This window comes from Chlorocebus sabaeus, chromosome 14 (genome assembly GCF_047675955.1).
Source record: "Chlorocebus sabaeus isolate Y175 chromosome 14, mChlSab1.0.hap1, whole genome shotgun sequence".
Taxonomy (NCBI): domain Eukaryota; kingdom Metazoa; phylum Chordata; class Mammalia; order Primates; family Cercopithecidae; genus Chlorocebus; species Chlorocebus sabaeus.
The window spans coordinates 68,161,883-68,184,275 of record NC_132917.1 but is presented as its reverse complement, the minus strand read 5'-3'; the positions used below and the strand labels follow the sequence as shown (position 1 = coordinate 68,184,275).

At 39.6% G+C, this 22,393-nt stretch overlaps 1 protein-coding gene across 2 annotated transcripts in view; it reads right to left on the bottom strand.

Annotated features, from left to right (window-relative positions):
• PLEK (pleckstrin) overlaps positions 1–12,833 on the bottom strand; it is a 68,650-nt gene extending 55,817 nt beyond the window's left edge. Inside the window, exons 1-3 of one of the 2 annotated variants that reach the window (XM_073023046.1) lie at positions 12,722–12,833; positions 9,881–10,031; positions 512–598 (exon numbers count right to left, since the gene is read on the bottom strand). In XM_073023046.1, the coding sequence (XP_072879147.1) occupies positions 512–598; positions 9,881–9,883 (90 nt within the window). In that variant the 5' untranslated portion in view covers positions 9,884–10,031; positions 12,722–12,833. Of the gene's footprint in view, positions 1–511; positions 599–9,880; positions 10,043–12,721 lie in introns of those variants that run through there. The other variant, XM_007970407.3, reaches the window with a different exon arrangement.
• Positions 12,834–22,393: the final 9,560 nt, after the last annotated feature.

The following is a 22,393-nucleotide window of genomic DNA, read 5'->3' as shown; positions in this document are numbered from 1 at the left end:
AGCAACTCTGCAACAGGAAATTTGGCAATATTTACCAAATTAGAAAAGCACATATACTTTGACTCAGCAAATCTGCTTCTGAGCAATTGTCTTATGGATATACTTAGCTGTATGCAAATGATACATACACAAGGACGCCCCTCACTAAGGTATACAGCAGCACCTTCCATCATCCTCTATCTCTTTCTATTTTATTGACCATCATAACATTTATCATTACTCTCTTGATGATATACCCAGGTTTGTGTGTATCCCCATCAAAACTATGCAGGTGACTAAAGGGCAAACCGCAGGCCTGCTTGGACAGATGACCCTGGGATTTCTTTCTCAAAGCACAATTTCCTTGCATAAACGTCAAATATTACATACCATGAGTTGGTTATCTGTCTTGTTTACTGGAAAAGCAGCGAAGTGGCACTTAAGTCTTGGCCCTATATAACTGAAATCATATCAAAAGGCAGGTGGAGTATTAGGGAAGTACATTTTCTGTTTCAAAATGAGTTACACATACCTTGATCTGGTTCATGGTAACTGCATTCCCAGCAAGCAGTTTTGGGACCACTGATGCAATCAAAGATGTTGGCATGCTGTTTCCCATCTGCAGAGTAAACTTAGTGTTAGACTCAGTCCCACTGTGTCTTACTGGTTGGATGGTCAGTATGAAACCTGGAACTACTGCTGGTGATGGACAATACATCATTAGACAGGCTGCAACCCCAGCATCTAGAACAGGACCTGGCACATATGAGGAACTCACTAAATAATCTTTAAATGATGAATGAATGAATGAATGAATGAATGAATGAATACATCGTTATGTGAAAAAAAGGCAAGGTTCCTGCCCCTGCCATCCCTTACTCATTGATATTCTGCCCTGCAAATCCTAGCCAGGCCCCCCTAACTCTGATTGCTCCTTTCTTAATTCGGTGGGTTGGCCAGGCTCTGTTTCAGTTCTCCTTCCTGCGCGGTGGCCCTGAGTTGGTTCCTGACAGTGAGCTGCAACCATCACAGGGCTCGCCTTATTGGTTTTCCTCCTGTCGGGTTTCAGAGTCCTATGTTGCCTGTTGTCCACTGTCTGAAAACAGTTGTTTTATATACTTTTTCAATTTTCTAGTTGTTTGTTATAGGAGGGAAGCTCTTGCAGCCTTTAAACCTTCACTAGAGGAAGCACAAGAAAGTAACTTTTTTTCTTTAAAACTCCTCCAAGGTGTTAAAGAACAACTCCAAGGTCAATTTAAATAGTATTGTGGTCATGTTAAAAATATACATGCCCGCCCACACACACACACACAAACCCAACTCTCATCTTTTAGAGGTTCTATTGAAATATTTATGAACTAAATAACAACAATTTTTGAGATTTGCTCAAAAATATAGGCAAGGGTGAAATTGCATGGGGATGTGTGTTGGTCATGAATTGGTCATTCTTGAAGTTGGGTAATGAGTTCAGTCTACTTTTTCATGTTTGTAATTTTCCATAATAAAAAGTTTTCTTAAATCAATTTATAGGAATCTCTATGTTTATTGCCCACTAAATGACTTCTACTGTGTCTACTTGGTAAGAATGAATGATGTGTTTGATGCTAGAAAGGGGCAGAACATGAGGGCATGCGGTGTAAAAAAAGAAACTGAAGGGAAGGAAACTGAAAAGCTAACGGCAATCTTTAACTGCTACAATTTATCAGTCAATTGACTATTCCCCAGATAAACCCAGAGATCCAGAATCCAGCAGCATGCCAAGCTAACAATAGGTTCTCCACTACTATCGTGTAGCTGAGAGGTGGCAGAAACTCTACCCAATACCGTGTTGTTACTGCCACCCTGACTGCCTGGTCCTTATTTTTAGAGAGTGAGATTTTTACAAATTGCAAAAACCAATCTGTCCTGTTACAGGCTCTTTCTAAAATGAACCTGGATCGCCATGGTAACAGCAGAGGCAGGCAGTAGGGGAGGAACTCATAGTTTGTCACGGCTGCAAAAAAGCAAGCAAAATGCAACTCAGATCCATCCCTTAGGATTCACTCCAGAATGCTCTTCGGTAAATGCCCTTGAGAATGCAAATTCTGTCTCTTCTCAACCCCCATGCCCTCCTCCATAGAGCCATATTTATAGAGCAGCTAATCTGTGCATCCCAGGAAGGTATCATCTCCATTTTGCAGAAGGGTAACTTGAGGCATAAAGAGGCTAAGAACCTCTGTAAAGTCTAATAACTGTCAAAGCTGGGATTGAAACCCAGGTTCATCTAGCACCAGGGCTCATGTTCTCTCATCTCTGATCCTGTAGTAGTTAGCATTTGCAAGTGCTCATTCAGAAATTATTCATGGAAATTCTTATGTCACCACTAATAAAACAAATACAGTGTGCAATATAATAAAGGCAAAGGTAAACATAAAAAATAGAGTGTAAGCATTTAGAGGTCCAGAGCGTTTTAAGAACTCATATTTGATTCTCTCTCAAATTTCCACCAAACAAGAACTTAATATTAGAATATAGTTACAAGGGGAAGATCTCTTTTCATTATGGGAACCTGAAAAGAGACATATAAGCAGGGGATGGGCCCAAAAAACAATATTCTAGGACATTAGTCTATCTGTCAATCTAAACATAATAAGGATAAATAAAAATCATACTATTCAGCTCAAGTTTTCTCACATATCTCCTCAAATAAGTAGTACAATGTCAATCAGTCACATTCTTTTTCCATGCCTGTAATAAATCCTTTAATTTAAAATGTTTGGATGTGGTAGAGAAATACATATTTATCATCTCATACTATTTTCTAAGAAAGGTGTTTTTGTTTGTTGTTATTATTTGAGGATCTTGTTTGCTTAGGGATTATTTTTTTGTTTTGTTGAACGTAAAATTGTTATCTTCAGTATAGTTGCCTTGAGTATCAGAAAAACAAAACATGTCTTTTTTTCCTTACCAGTCAACACAGTACACAGTATACTTCACCTCTGGTTGCCAAAATATAGGGGGACGGGGGACGGGGAGACAGGGGTTGTCCCCACACACCAAGCAACCCTTCAGCAGACACCAACTAATGTCCTATAATTTAATTCAATTCTGACACTATCTACCTGGAGTAGAGTCAGATCCCACAAATTAAGGGTTCATTACCATAAGACTGCACCCCACTTCAAGTGCCAATCGCAAGTCTAGTTACTCACAATTTCTGTCCAATTTGGCTACAAATTCGGGATTCCAAGTTGCTCCCCCTCCTCAGGTTCAATTAATTTTCTAGCATGGCTCACAGAACTCAGGGAAACACTTACTTAACATTTATAGGTTTATTATATAGGATATCACTAAGGATACAGATGAACAGTCAGATGGAAGAGATGCATAGGACAGGGTATACGGGAAGGGGAGCGGAGCATCCAGACTTTCTGCGGGTGTGGCACCCTCTAGGCACCTCCACCTGCTTAGCTCCGAACCCAATGGTTTAGAGATTTTTATGGAAGCTTCATGAAATAGGCGTGATCAATTATTAATTCAATCTCTAGCCCCTCTCTCCTTCCTGGAGGGTGGGAGAGTAGGGCTAAAAGTTCCAAGTGTCTAATCATGGCTTGGTCCTTCTGGTGACCAACCTCAACATCCAGGTGCCCACCAACAGTCACCTTACTAGAACAAAAGATGTTTCTATCACCCAGGAAATTCCAATGGACTTGGGAGCTCTCTGTCAGACACTATTGTTACTTTGGAACTTACAAAGGTTATCCAACATGAACTACCATTGTGGATACCAGGATATCCACCACGAACTACCACTGTGGCTGATGTGTTTTTTTGTTTGTTTGTTTTTTGTTTCGTTTTTGTTTTTGTTTTGAGACAGAGTCTGGCTCTGTCACCCAGGCTTCAGTACATTGACATGATCAGAGCTCACTGCAGCCTTCACCTCCTGAGCTCAAGCAATCCTCCCACCTCAGCCTCCCTAGTAGCTGGGACTACAGGTGTGCACTACCACATCCAGCTAATTTTTGTATTTTTTGTAGAGATGGCATTTCACCTTGTTGCTCAGACTGGTCTCGAACTCCTGGGCTCAAACAATCTGCCCACCTCAGCCTCCCAAAGTGCTGGGATTACAGGAGTGAGACACTGCCCCTGGCCTAATGAATTCTAACTGTGTTTTAGTCTTTGCATAATTTATTCAAGATTCAAAGTCCTGAAAAAGATCCATGCCTTACATCATACACAAAAATTAACTAAAAATGAATAATAGCTCTAAATATAAATGCTAAAACTAGAAAACTTGCAGAAGAAAGAAACAGGAAAAAATCATTGCAACCTTAGGTTACCAAAGGTCTGTCAGATACAACAACAAACTCATGATCGATAAGAAAAACAAATTGAAATATTGAAATCCTTCAAAATGAACAACTTCTGCTCCTTGAAAAACATCATCAAGAAGATGAAAAGACAAGGCATAAATTGGGAGAAAATAGTTGCAAATCACATTCTGTGTTGAATCCAGAATATATGAAGAACTCTCAAAACTATATAATAAAACAAACAACCCAGTACAAAACTGGGCAAAATAAATGGAAAAGGCACTTTATGTAGATTGTATGATGCCTCTCCATCTCCAGGGATGTCTACATCTTAGCCCTGGAAGTTGTGAAGATGTTACCATACGTGACAAAAGGGGCTTTGTAAATGTAACTAAGTTAAGGATCTTGAGGCAGGTATTATCCAGGTGGCCTAAAGTAGCCATGAGCATTCTTATCAAAGAGAGGAAGGAGGGTCAAGGCCAGGAAAAGGCAATGTGATGATGGAAGCAGAGAGGGACTGGAAGATAATATGCTGCTGACTCAGTCCATGAGCCAAGGAATGCAGGTGGCCTCTGAAGAATAGAAAAAGGCAAAGAAATTGATTTTCCCCTTAAGCCTTCAGAACGAACACAGCCCTGCCAACACTTTGTTTTAGGACTTCCGACCTCCAAACTGTGTGATAATATGTTTATGTTTTTTTAAGCCACTACCTTTGTGGTCATTTGTTACAGCAGCAACGGGAAACTAGTAAATACTTCACCAAAGAAGATATATATGTGACAAAATAAGCACATGCAAAGATGTTCAACATCATTAGTCATTAGGGAAATGCAAATTAAAACCATGAGATGCTGTTGCACATCTACTAGCATAGCTAAAATTTTAAAACTGATAATGCCAAGTACTGGTGAGGATGTAGAACAACTGGAAAACTCACATGTTGCTGGTTAAAATATGAAATGGCACAGCCACTTTACGAAATAATTCAGTAATTTCTTATAAAGTTAAGCATATACTTATCACATTACCCAATAATTCAACTTCTATATATTTATCCAAATTAAATGATAAGTAAAGCTAACCTAAAATGCTATGAATAGACATGAATGTTTATAGTGTCTTTATTTATAATTGTCCAAAACTAGAAACAATTGAAATATAATTCAACTGGTAAATGAATAAACAATGATACATCCACACTATGGAAAACTATCCAGCAATAAAACGGATACACACTAACATGGGTGACTCTCAACTGCATTATGTAAAGTGAAAAAGTCAGCCTCAAAAGCTCGTACTGTATGATTCCACTTATATGACATTCTGGGTGAGAAAAATATAGACAGTAAAAATACCAATGATTATTTGGGCCTGAGAATGGGGGCAACAGTTGACTACAAGACATGAGGGTATTTGGGGAGGTGATAGAGATGCACTATGTCTCAATTGTGGTGGTAGTTACGTAACTGCACGTGTTTGTTAAAACTCACAGAATTGAGTATCTCACTGCAGTATATTTTACTGCTTATAAATTATACCTTATTTTTTAGTGGATAAAAGTGAGGTTAAAACCAACTCCGAATGTGTGTAGATCTAAATGTGAAAGGGGAAAACAAAAGCTTTAATGAATAAATATGGGGAAAGATATTTAAGAACTTAGGTTAAGCAAAAAGAAATAAATTAAGAAATAGAATTATATTAACCTGAGGAACTTCTGTTTATCGAAAGACATCATTAAGAGAATGAAAACACAAGTTACAGAGTGGAAACAGGTAGTGGGAATATATTTAGCCAACAAAGATATCATATCCAGAATATTCAAATAATTCTTACAAATGAATAAGAAAAAATAGACTTTTTTTAATTTGCAAAAGACACAACAGGTATTTTTTACAAAAGAGAATATTTTAAAGGCCCGTTCAATTTATGAGGGAAACACTCAATCCCATTAGTCACTATGGAAATGTAATTTAAAACCTAGACATAAATTCAAACCGTAATGAGATACCATTACTCACCCACCAAAAATGGCTAACATTTCAAAGATTAGCAATCACAAATGTTGACAAGAATGTAGAGGAACTGGAAACTCTTGTACACTGATGGGGGGATGTAAATTAGCAAAACAATTTTGGAAAGCTATTTGGCAATATTTGCTGAAGCTGAACATTTGCAAATGCACCCATATGTTCACACACACACACAAAAATGGTATAGAGTTCATCACTGTAGTCTTTGTGCTAGCTAAAAGGTAGAAACTGCTTACTTTCCCTCAACAGTAAATAAATATACCAAATAAATGATGGTATTTTTATTCAATGGAAAGGCTATATAACATATGCACAGATAGACAGCTGCCAAACATAGCAACAGGAGTGAATCTCACAAATACACTTATCAAAAAAAGCCAGACAAAAGAATTCACACAGATTCCAATCACACAAAATTCAGTAACAGGTAAAACTAATTCATGATGTTACACATCAGGTTGGTGGTTATCTTTGGGAAGGAATATGTGAGTAATGATTAGGGGAGTTTGGGGGACATTATTTTATTTATTGATATTAGTGATAGTTACACAGTGAGAATTCATCAGCCTATACCCTTACAATTTTTGCACTCTTTGGATGTATTGTATATTTCAATATAAAAGCTAAAACTAATTATAAGGGAATCCTTAAGGACACAGAAATATTGAGAAATATTAAGTTTTAAAACACTGCCTTAAGGACAGGCACAGTGTCTCATGCCTGTAATCCCAGCACTTTGGGAGGCCGAGGCAGGCGGATCACCTGAGGTCAGGAGTTCAAGACCGGCCTGGCCAACATGGTGAAACCCGTCTCTACTAAAAATACAAAAAAAAAAAAAAAAAAAAAAAAAAAAAAAAAATTATCCGGGCAAGGCAGGATGCTCCTATAATCGCAGCTACTTGGGAGGCTGAGGCAGGAGAATCACTTGAACCCAGGAGGCCAAGGTTGCAGTGACCCGAGATCATGCCGCTGCACTCCAGCCTGGGCAACAGAGTGAGACTCTGTCTCAAAAAAAAAAAAGTAAAAATAATAAAAAATAAAACACTGCCTTAAAACAATATGCAGAGGATGGTCTTATGTTTGTTGTTTTGAATGGCTCATCATTTTTCCCTTGTTTTCATGGGAAAATAACTGTCCCTTTACAACCTTCCCCCCAAATATACACATACTCCTTTAGTCTGGGTGCCTGCCCTCGTCACATTCCATGTATTCGGGGAATTTCCTAACACAGTGCTCCATGCCCACTAATAAGCACCTTTGCTGGAATTTTAGATCTGGAGTGTAACCATTCAGGAACAAAAGTTGTTTAAAGATAAAACAATCCAAGGAAGGGTCCTAGGGAGATTGCCCATGATTTCAGTTGCTGACAGCTGAGGGCCACCAAGGTTCCTGTATATTCCATGGCCTGAGCATTCTGCTTGATTTGAACAAGCCTCTGTAATATTCTTTTAATAAATAATTTTCATTGTGTGTGGTTTTGTTTTGTTTTGTTTTGAGACAGAGTTTTGCTCTTGTGGCCCAGGCTGGAGTGCAGTGGCTCAATCTCAGCTCACTGCAATCTCTGCCTCCCAGGTTCAAGCAATTCTCCTGCCTCAGCCTCCCAGGTAACTGGGATTACAGGTGCTTGCCACCACGCCCGGCTAATATTTTATGTTTTTAGTAGAGACGGGGTTTTGCCATGTTGGGCTGGCTGCTCTTGAACTCCTGACCTCAGGTGATCTGCCTGCCTCAGCCTTCCAAAGTGCTGGGATTACAGGCATAAGCCACCATGTCCAGCCTTTTCATTGTTCAGGTAAATCGGAGTCAATTTTCCTTACTGGCAACCAAATAACAATAATGAAGTTGAGGCATGGTAGTAGGATGTAGAATCAGATAATATACACTAAAATTTTTAAAGTAACAGTTGCTTTTCTTTTCATTTTCCTTGTCTATATTTCTTACAACAAATAATGAATATGTATTATTTTTATAATATGAAAGGAGAATAAAACTATTTTTACAAGCAGAATTAGAGACAGAGATGGCATCAGACACCTAGAATGAGGTAGTTACCCCAGCCGAGCCCTTAGTGTATATCTGACTTTTCTGGAATTTTTATAAATATCTCCTCACACTCTGTAGGTTGCCTTTTCTCTCCTTTACGGTGTCTTTGATGGACAAGCATTCTTAACTGTCATACAATCCATTTTAATAAATTTATCTGCTTTTTGATTGTTTTCTGGTTGTTTGTTTTTTTGAGAGGCAGCTCTGATATATCCGCTTACTGATGGATGTGGTCAGATAAGAACAACATAACTATCCTCATTGGCGGGAGTGTGGGTCCCTGTGTGGCTTTTTTCTTTGCTTTTATCATGTGATACATACACAGAATAGTACATAAAATGTGCAAACACTTCAAAGAAAAATGATGAAATGAATATGTGCATAACCACTCATCAAGAAAAAGAATAGTTCCAGCGTCCTAGAAACCCCATGTGCCTCTCTCCTTCATACATCCCTCCCTCACACACTCCCAGTGATTACAGCTATCTTGATGGCATGATAATCATTTTCTTGATTTCCTTTATCATTTATGTGCACATATAAACACACAAATATCTCCAACCGGTATCATAATTTGCCTGTTTTTGAAGTATGTGGGATCCTATTATTTTTATTCTTGAAGATCTTGTTTCTTTAGTTTAGTATTGAGAGATGCATTCATATGATAACATACAGCTCTAGTTGGATTGTTTTCATTAATGCATGGTATTCTATTGCCCATAATGTATTCATTCTACTGCTGGTGGATAGTTGATTATTTCCCCAGCTCTGTAATGTTGTTTGGAAATGGATTATTGTTACCTGGTCTCATTGAAGTTTAAATTATTTTTTATAGCTACCTTAGCATATTTTATAGTCTCATGACCTAACTCATCTTTATGGCTTCATCCTTTATCTCTTTGAACATTTCATCCATATTTTATATTTCCTAGCTGGCGTTCTCATACCTGAAGTCATTAGTGGTCTAAGTGTGTTGCTTATTGTTTGTTTGGAATCTTATTCTTTTTTCTTCTATATGGTTTTGGTGATCTTTGATCATGAACTGATATTTTGCTGAAATTCATCTGTTGAAAAATGTGTGGCTTAAATTAAGAATTTTTCCTCCAGAGATGATTTTTATTCACCTCATTAAGGAGTTGGAGGCTGTTACAAACCTACAATCTTTTTTTTTTTTTTTTTGACACAGTGTTTCACACTTGTTGCCCAGGCTGGAGTGCAATGATGAGGTCTTGGCTCACCGCAACCTCTGCCTCCCGGGTTCAAGCAATTCTCCTGCCCCAGCCTCCTGAGTTGCTGGGATTACAGGCACACACAACACCTGGCTAATTTTTTATATTTTTAGTAGAGATGGGGTTTCACCATGTTAGTCAGGCTAGTCTTGAACTCCCAACCTCAGGTGATCCACCCACTTCGGCCTCTCAAAGTGCTGGGATTATAGGCGTGAGCCACCGCGCCCAGCCTGCAACCACTTTTAATCCATATTTGGAGCACCTGGGGTTTTAAACTTGTCCCGTCCCCCAACTTCCCTCATCTTACCATGGGCCATCAGCTGAGTTTCTGGATTGCAGGGCTGATCTCTTAATTTTGTTTACCCCTCTTCAACTCTGCTTTCTCAGAGGCACTTAGGATTCCCTGGGTGTCTGTTGTTGTTGTTGTTACTGTTTTCCTTTGGAAAGTTTCCTGTTTTCTGTGATACAAGCAATGTTATAAAAATTAGGTTTTGTGTTGGTTCAAGTTGTTTGGTAAGAGAAGAGCTCTTTAAGACTACATAGTTCACCATCATGTCAAAAGCAGAAGTCCCAAGATAATATTTTTTGATAGGTTGGTAAGGCATTAAAGGCCTTGTTTTAGAACAATAAATGCAAATTATTCTACTAACTAAACCATATGTTTTTATTAAGTAAGGTAGGCAAAAACTTGATTGTCCTTAGTTGAGGCCAAGAGGTGAACTTGGATCAGAGAGGATTTATAGAAATTTGGAGTTGACAAAGAGGTGAAAAGAGATAACTGGGAAGAAGAGCCAACTCGACTGGATGTGTTTGATTAAATTTCTGCTGTTCAGTGAGGAATGTGCACAAACTAATCACAAATATATTCACTTGTGAAGAATAATGTTGTGCTGGCCGGGTGTGGTGGCTCATGCCTGTAATTGCAGCACTTTGGAAGGCCGAGGTGGTCGGATCACGAGGTCAGGAGTTCGAGACCAGCCTGACCAACATGGTGAAACCCCATCTCCACTGATAATACAAAAATTACCCTGGTGTGGGGACATGCGCTTGTAATCCCAGCTACTCAGGAGGCTGAGGCAAGAGAATCACTTGACTAAAGAGCTTCTGCACAGCAAAAGAAACTACCATCAGAGTGAACAGGCAACCTACAGAATGGGAGAACATTTTTGCAATCTACTCATCTGACAAAGGGCTAATATCCAGAACCTACAAAGAACTCAAACAAATTTACAAGAAAAAAACAAACAACCCCATCCAAAAGTGGGCAAAGGATATGAACAGACATTTCTCAAAAGAAGACATTCATACAGCCAACAGACACATGAAAAAATGCTCATCATCACTGGCCATCAGAGAAATGCAAATCAAAACCACAATGAGATACCATCTCACACCAGTTAGAATGGCGATCATTCAAAAGTCAGGAAACAATAGGTGCTGGAGAGGATGTGGAGAAATAGGAACACTTTTACACTGTTAGTGGGATTGTAAACTAGTTCAACCATTATGGAAAACAGTATGGCGATTCCTCAAGGATCTAGAACTAGATGTACCATATGACCCAGCCATCCCATTACTGGGTATATACCCAAAGGATTATAAATTATGCTACTATAAAGACACATGCACACGTATGTTTATTGCAGCACTATTCACAATAGCAAAGACTTGGAATCAACCCAAATGTCCATCAGTGACAGATTGGATTAAGAAAATGTGGCACATATACACCATGGAATACTATGCAGCCATAAAAAAGGATGAGTTTGTGTCCTTTGTAGGGACATGGATGCAGCTGGAAACCATCATTCTTAGCAAACTATCACAAGAACAGAAAACCAAACACCGCATGTTCTCACTCATAGGCGGGAACTGAACAATGAGATCACTTGGACTCGGGAAGGGGAACATCACACACCGGGGCCTATCATGGGGAGGGGGAAGGGGGGAGGGGGGAGGGATTGCATTGGGAGTTATACCTGATGTAAATGACGAGTTGATGGGTGCAGCACACCAACATGGCACAAGTATACATATGTAGCAAACCTGCACATTGTGCACATGTACCCTACAACTTGAAGTTTAATAATAATAAATACATTTTAAAAAAAAAAAAAAAAAAAAAAAAAAGAGAATCACTTGAACCCTGGAGGCGAAAGTTGCAGTGAGCCAAGATGGCGCCACTGTATTCCAGCCTGGGCGATAGAGTGAGACTCCATCTCAAAAAAAAAAAGAAGGAGAAGGAGAAGGAGGAGGAGGAGGAGGAGGAGAAGGAGGAAGAGGAGGAGGAGGAGGAGAAGGAGAAGGAGGAGCAGAAGAAGAAGAGGAAGAGGAGGAGGAGGAAGAGGAGGAGGAGGAAGAAGAAGAAGAAGAATTATTTTGTGAATTGGATCTACATTGGAAATAGTGAGGCTTTTAAGGTAAGTGAAAGTAAGAGCTAGGATTTCCCTGCATTAGGTTGGTACCTGAAGAATGAAATTTATCTGACCTTATTATTTTCATATCTTGCAAAGATGTCTTCATTATGTTAAGATTTACTGTGAGTCTCTTAGTTTTTATACCATAATAATATAAAAATCCATTTGAAAAGCATTCTGTCTTTTGTAAAACCACATTTCAAGATAATAGCCGTTAAGTTACTCTATGTATCTTACACAAGAACCCACACACACATGTACAAGATTTCTCCTTAAATTCAGTGCCAGGAGAAACCTCATCTCTTTAGCAAAATATGTTTTCTTCTTTTTGTCAGACTAAATAACCCATATGTTTCCTGTCCCAAGTTTTCTCCTTAACTCCCAGGAACCTTAGAGCCAAATTCAAGGCTCAATTGTGGTAATCAACAAATCTCAGGTGCCTGGTTTTATCTCTGTCTTTGATCCTGGTAAAAGTAGCTCTATTATCCTTTCATTTGATAGTATAAAAATAATACATATTCATTATTCATTGTAGAAAATATAGACAAGAACAATTTTAGAAAGCAACTGTTACTGTTAAAATCTTAGTATATATTCTCTGATTATACTGCACCCTGACCCCAATTCCACTGTAATTATTTGATTGGCAGAAAGGAAAATTGACTCTGACTTACTTAAACAATAAAAAGTATTTATTAGAAGGATGCTGAGCTGGATAGAATAGTGCGTACCTGTAGTCCCAGCTACTTGGGAGGCTGGAAGGTCACTTGAGCTGGGGAGTTCGAGTCCAGTCTGGGCAACATAGTGAGACCCCATCTCCAAAAAAAAATAAAAAAGGATATTGGAAAGCTGCCATTATTCAAATAGAATGCCCAGACCTCAGAATGCACAAGAACCTTGACAGCTCACAACTCCCAGCTCCCCTCATGAAAATCATAGACAATCTCCTTATGACCCTGTCACTGGCTGACTCATCTCCATACTACTTTTTTCCCTGAGTGACAGCCAGCACAAAGCACTGTGTTCAGCATTTCCACTAAGACTGCATGAAATAGGGCAAGACCAGACAGCCAGTACAAATGAGTAAGAGAATGGTTCTGCCACCATAAAAGTGGGTGAACAAAAGCGGGTATTTCAAACCCCCACTCTGAGCTGGGAAACATCTTGGGCTTGTCATGTGCCTATTTTTTCTTCCTCTTTTCTAGTCATGACCAGGGTTAATGAATTTATATTGCTTCAAGAAAGGACCCAGGGACTCATTGTCTTGGTGGATTTCCTGAGTGAGACTCAGTTGCTGAGGACTGTAGCTGTCTGTTGCTTCCATTGTTCTTCCTGCCCTCATCCCACCAAAGATGGGTGGTCTTCAGAGAAAGGAGAAGGAGTTCACAATGAGCAGAGGTCATGATACCCCTAAGTTTATTACACATAATTATAGCAAGATACAGGTTGATTATGCTTATTTTAAAGATTAATAGTAGATGGTGTGCATCTGTTCTATACTCTCAACAAGTGGTACATAACAGGAAATATGTATGGTGTGTATCTAATGCAACATATCTCAATACTTATGGGAACAGTAGTTGGTGGAACACAAGTGCCCTCAGTGATATTAACATTAGTTTTGGGGAAAGGGTTTTGGCAGTTGAAAAACATTTAGAAAACATCACATACTAAATTATATTTCCAAAAATATAATTTAGTATGTTTACGGTATCAAACTAAAAGCTCTAGAAGGTTCTAGTTGTGTGTGTGTGTACACATACATATGTATACACACATATATGTTAATATTTTTAAATTTTGGATTTCCCACAGTTACTTGACCACAGATCATTTCTCGTGGAACACCTAATAATTCTTGTGAGATCGATGTTCTGTTTAAACAGTTTATGAAACATTGGTTTAACATTTTAGAGACACTTAACATCACAAAATTTGTTCAAAATTTGTGTTCCAGTAAAAATTTATTTAATGTACACTGAAATTTGAACCATGTAGTTTTCCTATGTCATCAGTATAGTTATCGTTTTGACTTTTTACCAACTATTTAAAAATGTGAGGCCGGCTGCAGCAGCTCAATCAGGTGCGACGGCTCACGCCTGTAATCCCAGCACTTTGGAGGCTGAGGTAGGTGGATCGCTTGAGCTCTGGAGTTTGAGACCCGCCTGGGCAACATGGCAAAACCTTGTCTCTACTAAAAATACAAAAAAAAAAAAAATGAGCCAGACGTGGTGGCGCACTTGTGGTCCCAGCTACTTATGAGGCTGAGGCTCGAAGCAAGAATGGCTTGAACCCGGGAGGTGGAGGCTGCAGTGAGCTGAGATCACGCCACTGCGCTCCAGCCTGGGTGACAGAGTGAGACACCATCTCAAAAAATAAATAAATAAGTAAATAAAAATGTGGAACCATTCTTATTTCACGGACTACACAAAAATAGGCAGCCTTGTTTGGCCCAAAGGCTATATATAGTTTGCTGACCTCTGTTTTAAATATTCGTAGAGCAATGATCACACGCACACGCACGCGCGCGCCCACACACACACACACAAAATGCTGTTTATTCAAACAAAAATACGTCTATTCTCTTGGGCTTTCTTGTTAGGAATATTTCAGATTTGACCTGGCATTTCTGAGACAGAACAATCTTAATGGATGTTTTTGTGCCTGTGGTACCCAGGCTCCAACAATCCCTGCCTCCTAGCTGTCAGTGTAGTCCCTTGGGTAGTCAGTCCTCTCCCACAGTGCAACAGCATATGGTAGAAACCATAACATGTCACTTCCAAGATGAGGTTATAAAGACTGCAGCTTCTGGCTTGAGTGCATGTTCCTCCTCTCTTTCCATCTCTGCCATGTCGTGTGGTGAGGCCCATATGGCAAAAAACTGAAGCCTCCAGCCAACAGATAGAGAGAAACTGAGACCTGCCGTCACCTATGTGAGTGAACTTGGCAGCAGATGCACCAGCTCCAGTGGAGCCATCAGAAACTGCTGCCCCAGCTAACAGCTTCAATGCAACCTCATGAAAGACCTTGAGCCAAAACCACCCAACTGAATGCCCCCGAACTCTTGAACACCCAGAAAGTGTAGGATAATAAATATTTGTTGTTTTAAGCTGCTAAGTTATGGGGTCTTTTTTTTTTTTTTTCCGGAGATGGAGTCTTGCTCTGTCACCCAGGTTGGAGTGCAGTAGCTGGATCTCAGCTCACTGCAAGCTCCGCCTCCCGGGTTTACACCATTCTCCTGCCTCAGCCTCCCTAGTAGCTGGGACAACAGGCGCCCGCCACCTCGCCCGGCTAGTTTTTTGTATTTTTTAGTAGAGACGGGCTTTCCTCATGTTAACCAGGATGGTCTCAATCTCCTGACCTCGTGATCCGCCCGTCTCGGCGTCCCAAAGTGCTGGGATTACAGGCTTGAGCCACTGCGCCCGGCCGGGGTCATTTTTTATGAATCCACAGATAAGTAATAATGCTACCTATGTTAGAACAAGATCTGTTGGATTCATAACACTAACTCCTGGCATATTGCTGCTCTTAAGAGCCTTCTACTCCACCTTATAACCCAGTCCCATGTCTGGACACCCAGTCTGTGAACACTGCTGTACCAGACACTCCTTGAAACTGACACTTAACTCCCATCTTTGGAATGTCTATGTGTAATCCATGATACTAGTAAAGGAAGAGGGGGGAATTCCCTGCACATTATTTTCCATAAAACACTGGTCAGATTTTCTGAACCTTGTAACATAATAATATCATCTTTTTTCCCCTCAAAAAAAATGTAAGTTTGTTCACTGTTTCCTAGTCTACTTATGTAACTCCCCATATTCTCCTTATTCCCACTTTTCAGAATGTTCTCAAACAGTATATTGCACTTTAAGTGACAATTTGATCTTTGGGAATTGTGCTTTGTTTTTCAATCAGTCATCTGATTTTCCTCTAGAGTACACAGTCTATTCCACTGTTTATTAGTTCTCACTTGTCAGTATTGTAAGTCCTGTGATTATTCAGGAATGACATTTTGTAAAACATAATGCGGGGTAAGCAAGAAAATAACGGTCACTCTGCCAAGCCAATCACATGATCCCAACAGCAGCTTGGAGCCAGACCAGTCATCATTAGTAGGAAATCTCATTATATTTTGCAATTTAAGGGAATTGGGATTTCTTAATGTCAACAAATACCTCCTGTACATTTAGACAAGTGATGGGGATTGTGCCTGCTACTTCAGTGTGGGGGGTTCCGGGCACCTGAGTATGTGGCAATGCACGTGGGTGTTGGGAGGAGAGGTTGGGGGTGGGAAGTGGAAATAGCCAGATACCCTAACTTCCCTTATTCAGTTTGTTTCTCAGTTAATCACAGGACTCTAGATGTAGAACAAACTTCAAGAGATTGTTAAAAAAAAACAAAAACAAAAAAAACAAAACAAAAAAACAAAACTCCCATCCGGTCTTTGAACTCTGTAACTATGTCTTCTGTAAGATTAGACAGAGTTACAGTTATTTGACTAAAAAAACAAGGGTTATCAGCGATGGTGGGCTTGGCAGGCACTGTGCTTGGAGTTCAGGCACTGGAGTTGGACCATCTTAGCTCAAATCACACCTCTGTCATTTATTATTGTTTTTACTTTTTCTTTTCCCTTCCCAGAACCTTCACTGGTCCCTTCTTGGGAAATAGTACCCCCTTTTATAGAGCAATGATTCTCCCTTTCCACTCATTTGGCTCCTAAGTTTCTAGTTCTGGTTATTCCTGAAGTCCAGCTGATCCTTTCTGTCCCTTGTGTATTGCTTCATCAACTCTTCCTTTTGTTACATAACACACCCAGGTAATCATCCCCTAAGCTGGTTAGAACTGAATTTTTATACTTACAACCACTTGCAAAAGAATCCTGACTAATTCAGCTGTGCTAGGTTTTGTGATATATATGAAGGAAGAGGAAATTATAGTCTGAAACATAAGACATGAAAAAGAAAAAAAGAGAAACATGTAAGAGTATATAAAATAATTGTTATGGTTAATCAACTACTTATTGTCTGGAGGTATATTAATTGGTTTGCAACATAACTGCATTTAGAAAGCAATATTGCATCTGTGAAAAAATATTAAAATTGCCATAACACCTGCATATTTAAAAATATTTGCTAGTTGATACCATCTGCTAAGCATTAAACCCCTCACCAATCAAATACAACCTACTTTGCCACAGCCTGACATTCTGTCACTATTCTCTGGAAATCTGAGCTATATGCTGTTGTTAAACATTTGAAAGTTTAAGTGTAGTTAAAATAACCTCAGTAATCAAAATGTCAGCATCTTAACAATGTTTGAAATATTTGAAAAATTAGAAAAATGGGGGGAAGGGGAACATGGTAAGCAACCTGAATCATTGTCACTTGTGTTTAACAGAGAAGAAAGAAAGAAAGAAAGAAAGAAAGAAAGAAAGAAAGAAAGAAAGAAAGAAAGAAAGAAAGAAAGAAAGAAAGAAAGAAGGAAGGAAGGAAGGAAGGAAGGAAGGAAGGAAGGAAGGAAGGAAGGAAGGAAGGAAGGAAGGAAGGAAGGAAGGAAGGAAGGAAGGAAGGAAGGAAGGAAAACGTTATGGAAAATTGTTTTTCTTGGAAGAGAAAAAGATGTAATGGATTGGATCCATCACAGGAGACTCGGAAAATGGTCCTTGTTTGGTTTGATCTGCACTAAACAAAAAATATTTGCAGCCTTAAGAATAGAAGATAACTTTGGCCGGGCTCGGTGGCTCACGCCTGTAATCCCAGCACTTTGGGAGGCCGAGGCGGGCGGATCACGAGGTCAGGAGATTGAGACCGTCCTGGCTAACACGGTGAAACTCCGTCTCTACTAAAAATACAAAAAATTAGCTGGGTGTGGTGGCGGGCGCCTGTAGTCCCAGCTACTCGGGAGGCTGAGGCAGGAGAATGGCGTGAACTCAGGAGGCGGAGCTTGCAGTGAGCCGAGATCGCACCACTGCCCTCCAGCCTGGGTGACAGAGTGAGACTCCATCTTAAATAAATAAATAAATAAATAAATAAATAAATAAATAAATAAATAAAAACTTTAATGTGTTATTTTGCTCAGTAACCATATTCACACAGTACCATTAGTTTTTCAGAGAACACTCTGAAGAAAATGATGATGACCAGTGGCTTAGGTCCAATGCATGGAAACCTTGTTTGCAAAGACTGAAGAATGACAGCTTTGTGAGGTTGCTCAGTATGAAGATGGGAAATGATGGTGCTGGGGAAGCAGAGAGCAAAAACAAAATTGAGATCAGTATCTCAGACTATGGCTGGAAAATACAGAACTCTAAAAAGACAGTTTGTTCATTGATACACTCATATGTCGTGGACCTCGCTGTATTATTTGAAAATCAAAGAAGACTGCTATTTTTTGGTTTAACAATTTGTGTAACATTTTGTGTTCCTAAAAGTAGCTGTATCATTTTTACCTTTGAAAGAAATCTATACAGGGAAAATATGCCCTAGAAATTAGATATATCAAAAATATTACATAAATGTTGTACTGGATTTTTTACTAATTCTATTTTTATCATGAATTTGGATTCTCCATGCCACCTTATCTTCTCCCAGCCCTCCATGACTCCCAACATTTTGATTAATTGAAAGTTGCCCATACCATGATTGCTGTAGGACTTCAAAGGAAGTGAGTGATGGTGGGGGCTAGACTAGTTGGTTATAGCTTCAAGGAGAAGGAAGAACTTGACTTGGGCCTTGGTGAAGGAGAAGAATGACAATCTTGAATAAGTAATGTATCTGTACATTCATCGAACCAATATGAGCACCCTTATACAGTTGGGTCAGTTCTAAGTACTGGGAATATAGTTATAAACAGAATATAATCTCTGGCCTAAAGGTATTTACACACTGGGGTTGCAGAGGATGATGGGGGTGCAATATACAAGTAGGCAAGTTTCTTTTGTAATTACAGTTGGTGACAAGTGTTCTGAAGAAAAATAAAGTGAGTGAGGACCTGGAGTATGATGCAGGCACGGAAATATTCACAACAGACTGTAACGGGAAAGAGTGGGAGTGGGACGGACATCAGGATGCCATGTGCAGTGTTCTGCATGGGGGTGACAGTGGCTTGCACTACAGTGGCAACAGTAGGAATGGTGAGAAGTGCCTGGAAACAGCTTGCTTGTGAAGAACCGATAGGACTTCCTGATAGATTGGATGCAAAGGGTTAAAAAGACAGGGATCAAGAATAAACCAATATGTTTTTTATCTGAGCAACTGAGTAAACTATGATGCCTCTTACTGAGATAAGAAACCTTCAGTGGGGTGCGGTGGCTCATACCTGTAATCCCAGCACTTTGGGAGGCCAAGGCGGGTGGATCTCTTGAGGTCAAGACCAGCCTGGCCAACATGACGAAACCCCATCTCTACTAAAAATACAAAAATTAGCCAGCATGGTGGCAGGCGCCTGTAATCCCAGCTACTCAGGAGGCTAAGGCAGGCAGATCACTTGAACCTGAGAGGTGGAGATTGCAGTGAGCCAAGATCAAGCCACTGCACTCCAGCCTGGGTGACAGAATGAGTGAGACACTCTCAAAAAAAAAAAAAAAAAAAAGTAACCTTCACGGAGAATGAATTTGAGGTTAAAAAAAATTGAGAATTCACTTTCAACCATGTTATGCTTGGGACACCTGTTAGCCTATTCGATACGTATGTAGAGATATTCTGTCAGGAGTTGGTTATGTGAATCTGGAACTTAGACAAATGTTTGAACCTGGAGATATAAAATTAGAAGTATTGGTGTGGTGGAAAAAATACAGATATTTCCACCTAATGTAAGGAGGTTTGTGTTCTTTTTCCATGGAACTCTAGCCAGCCTCACAAAAGGAGTCAAGAACAAAAAAAGTAGAAAACTATCGTCATGGAATCTAGTTTTAATTGAGTATTCACTTACATTTGTGGAGAAAAAGTGAGTGGGGCTGTCCTGGTTGTTCAGGACAGATAAGATTTATGTTGGGAAACAGCAAAAGCATTATTTGGAACATAAATTGCTATGCTAAATTGGCCCAGAACAAAATACAAAGCTGACATTACTATCGCCATCACCCAGACCAAGCTGCATGTGACTGTAAAAGGAGGAAACCAGATCCCCTAAGAGCCTAGCAGACAAATGAGGCCTATTGCTCATTGCCATGGCTACAGAATCCTTTGGGGGGGGCCTAAGGGAGGACCTAGGTTCTTCAGAATTGGTCCAGGAGGATGGCTTTGTCTTTGTGTATATTAAATCTAACCAGAAAGGAAGCCCTGAGATAAATGTAAAGTGTACCTGGCTGGGCACGGTGGCTCATACCTGCAATCCCAACATGTTGGAAGGCTGAGGCAGGTGGATCACTTGAGTCAGGAGTTCAAGACCAGCCTGACCAATATAGTGAAACCCTGTCTCTGCTTTGAAAACTACAAAAAAAAAAAAAATTAGCCGGGTGTGGTGGCACATGCCTATAATCCCAGCTACTCAGAAGGCTGAAGCATAAGAATTGCTTGAACCTGGGAGGTGGAGGTTGCAGTGAACCAAGATCACACCACTGCACTCCAACCTGGGTGACAGAGCTAGATTCTATCTCAAAAATAAAATAAAATAAAATAAAATGTAAAGTGTACCAGTTAAGATCTCTAATGCGAAGACATTCTGAGGTAGGCAAAGGGAAGGAGTCAAGCACATCATAAATCGTTGACACTAATTCAAAAATAAAAATAAGAAATAACTTCTGCAGATGTTAAACTGTACCTGAAAACAAACATGAATAAAAGGAAAATACATTGTTAAATGTGCTGGTATTATATTGTATATATGTGTGTGTGTGTGTGTGTGTAACCCAAGCCCAGGACACATTATGACACATGACATAATTGTGTGTATACATATGTGTACAATCCAGTCCCAGCACTCTTAACTACTGTATTTTCATATACTTGCACACAGCTATGTCCTGTGTCACAATGCTGTTTTTGAACTCTACAATATGAATTCAGCAAAGACTGGAACAGTGAAATGTGGAACAGTTGTTAGCACAATGTCTTAGCCTGTTCATGCTGTTATAACAAAATAACTTAGCCTGGATCATTTATAAACAACAGAAATTTATTGCTTACAATGCTGGAGGTTTGGAAGTCCAAGGTCTAGGCACCAGCAAATTTGGTATCTGGTGAGGGCTCACTGTCTGCTTTATAGATGGCAGCTTCCCACTGCATCCATACAGGGTAGAAGGGGGCAAACGAGCTCCCTGAAGCCTCGTTTACAAGGGTACGAATCCCATTCATGTGGGCAGAAGAGCCCTTATGACCTAACCACATCCAAAAGAACCCACTTCTTAAGACTATTGCTTTGTGGATTCGTTTTCAACATAGGCATTATGGGGGAACAGAAGCAGTCGGGAGGCTGAGGCAGGAGAATCGTTTCAACCATAGCTTGTGATTCCTCTGAATGACAACTAAGTCCATCGTTCACTTGGGCTCAATTTCACAATTTTCAAAAGAATGATAATAAGCATTGTCCATTAGACAGACAATGTTAAAGGTCCAATCTGAGGTAATAACTAACAAATCTACAATAAGATTGAAAGCACTAGCTACCTTAAAAATATATAGCAAGAAATGAATTAATGCAGGAAGAAAAAAACCAAATACTGCACGTTCTCATTTTTAGTGGGTGCTAACCATTGGGTACCCATGGACATAAAACAGTTTTTCAACCCTTACCCCTCTCCCTCCCTCCCCGGCTAGTAAGTCCTTATTCCACAGGTGACAATAGACACTGAGGACTTCTAGCTGGGGAGGGAGGAAGAGGGGCAAGGGTTGAAAAACTAACTATGGGGAACTATGCTCAGTGCTTGGGTAATGGGATCATTTCTGCTCCAAACCTTAGCATCATGCAATGCACCCCAGTAACAAACCTAAATCTAAACTAAAAGTTGTGATATATTCAGTAAGTATATTTTTAAATAAAAATAGTTACAATGTATTGAGTGTCTATATGGGCCTGATACTCTTACATGTTTTACACAATTTCATTCGGTTCTATGAACATCATCTATGTCACCATCATCATTTTACAAATTAAAAAACTGCGGCTACAAGAGCTAAAGCAGCTTTGCTCAAGGTCACTCAGCTTGTAATCTGGCAACACAAACACAGGTCCATCAGACTCCATATTCATATTCTTTGCACATATGTATCAGTGATGACAAATTTTCCAATTACTTTTACATGTATTAATTTCGTTTTAAGACGTTACATTGTATGGTCCTGAAAATGTTATTCCTAATGGATATTGCCCAGCGTTATCCTCATATCCTATAAGCATTTCCTCATTTAATTCTCACAGTGTTGAGAAGGAAGTATTTTAATCCTCATTTTACAAAGGATGAA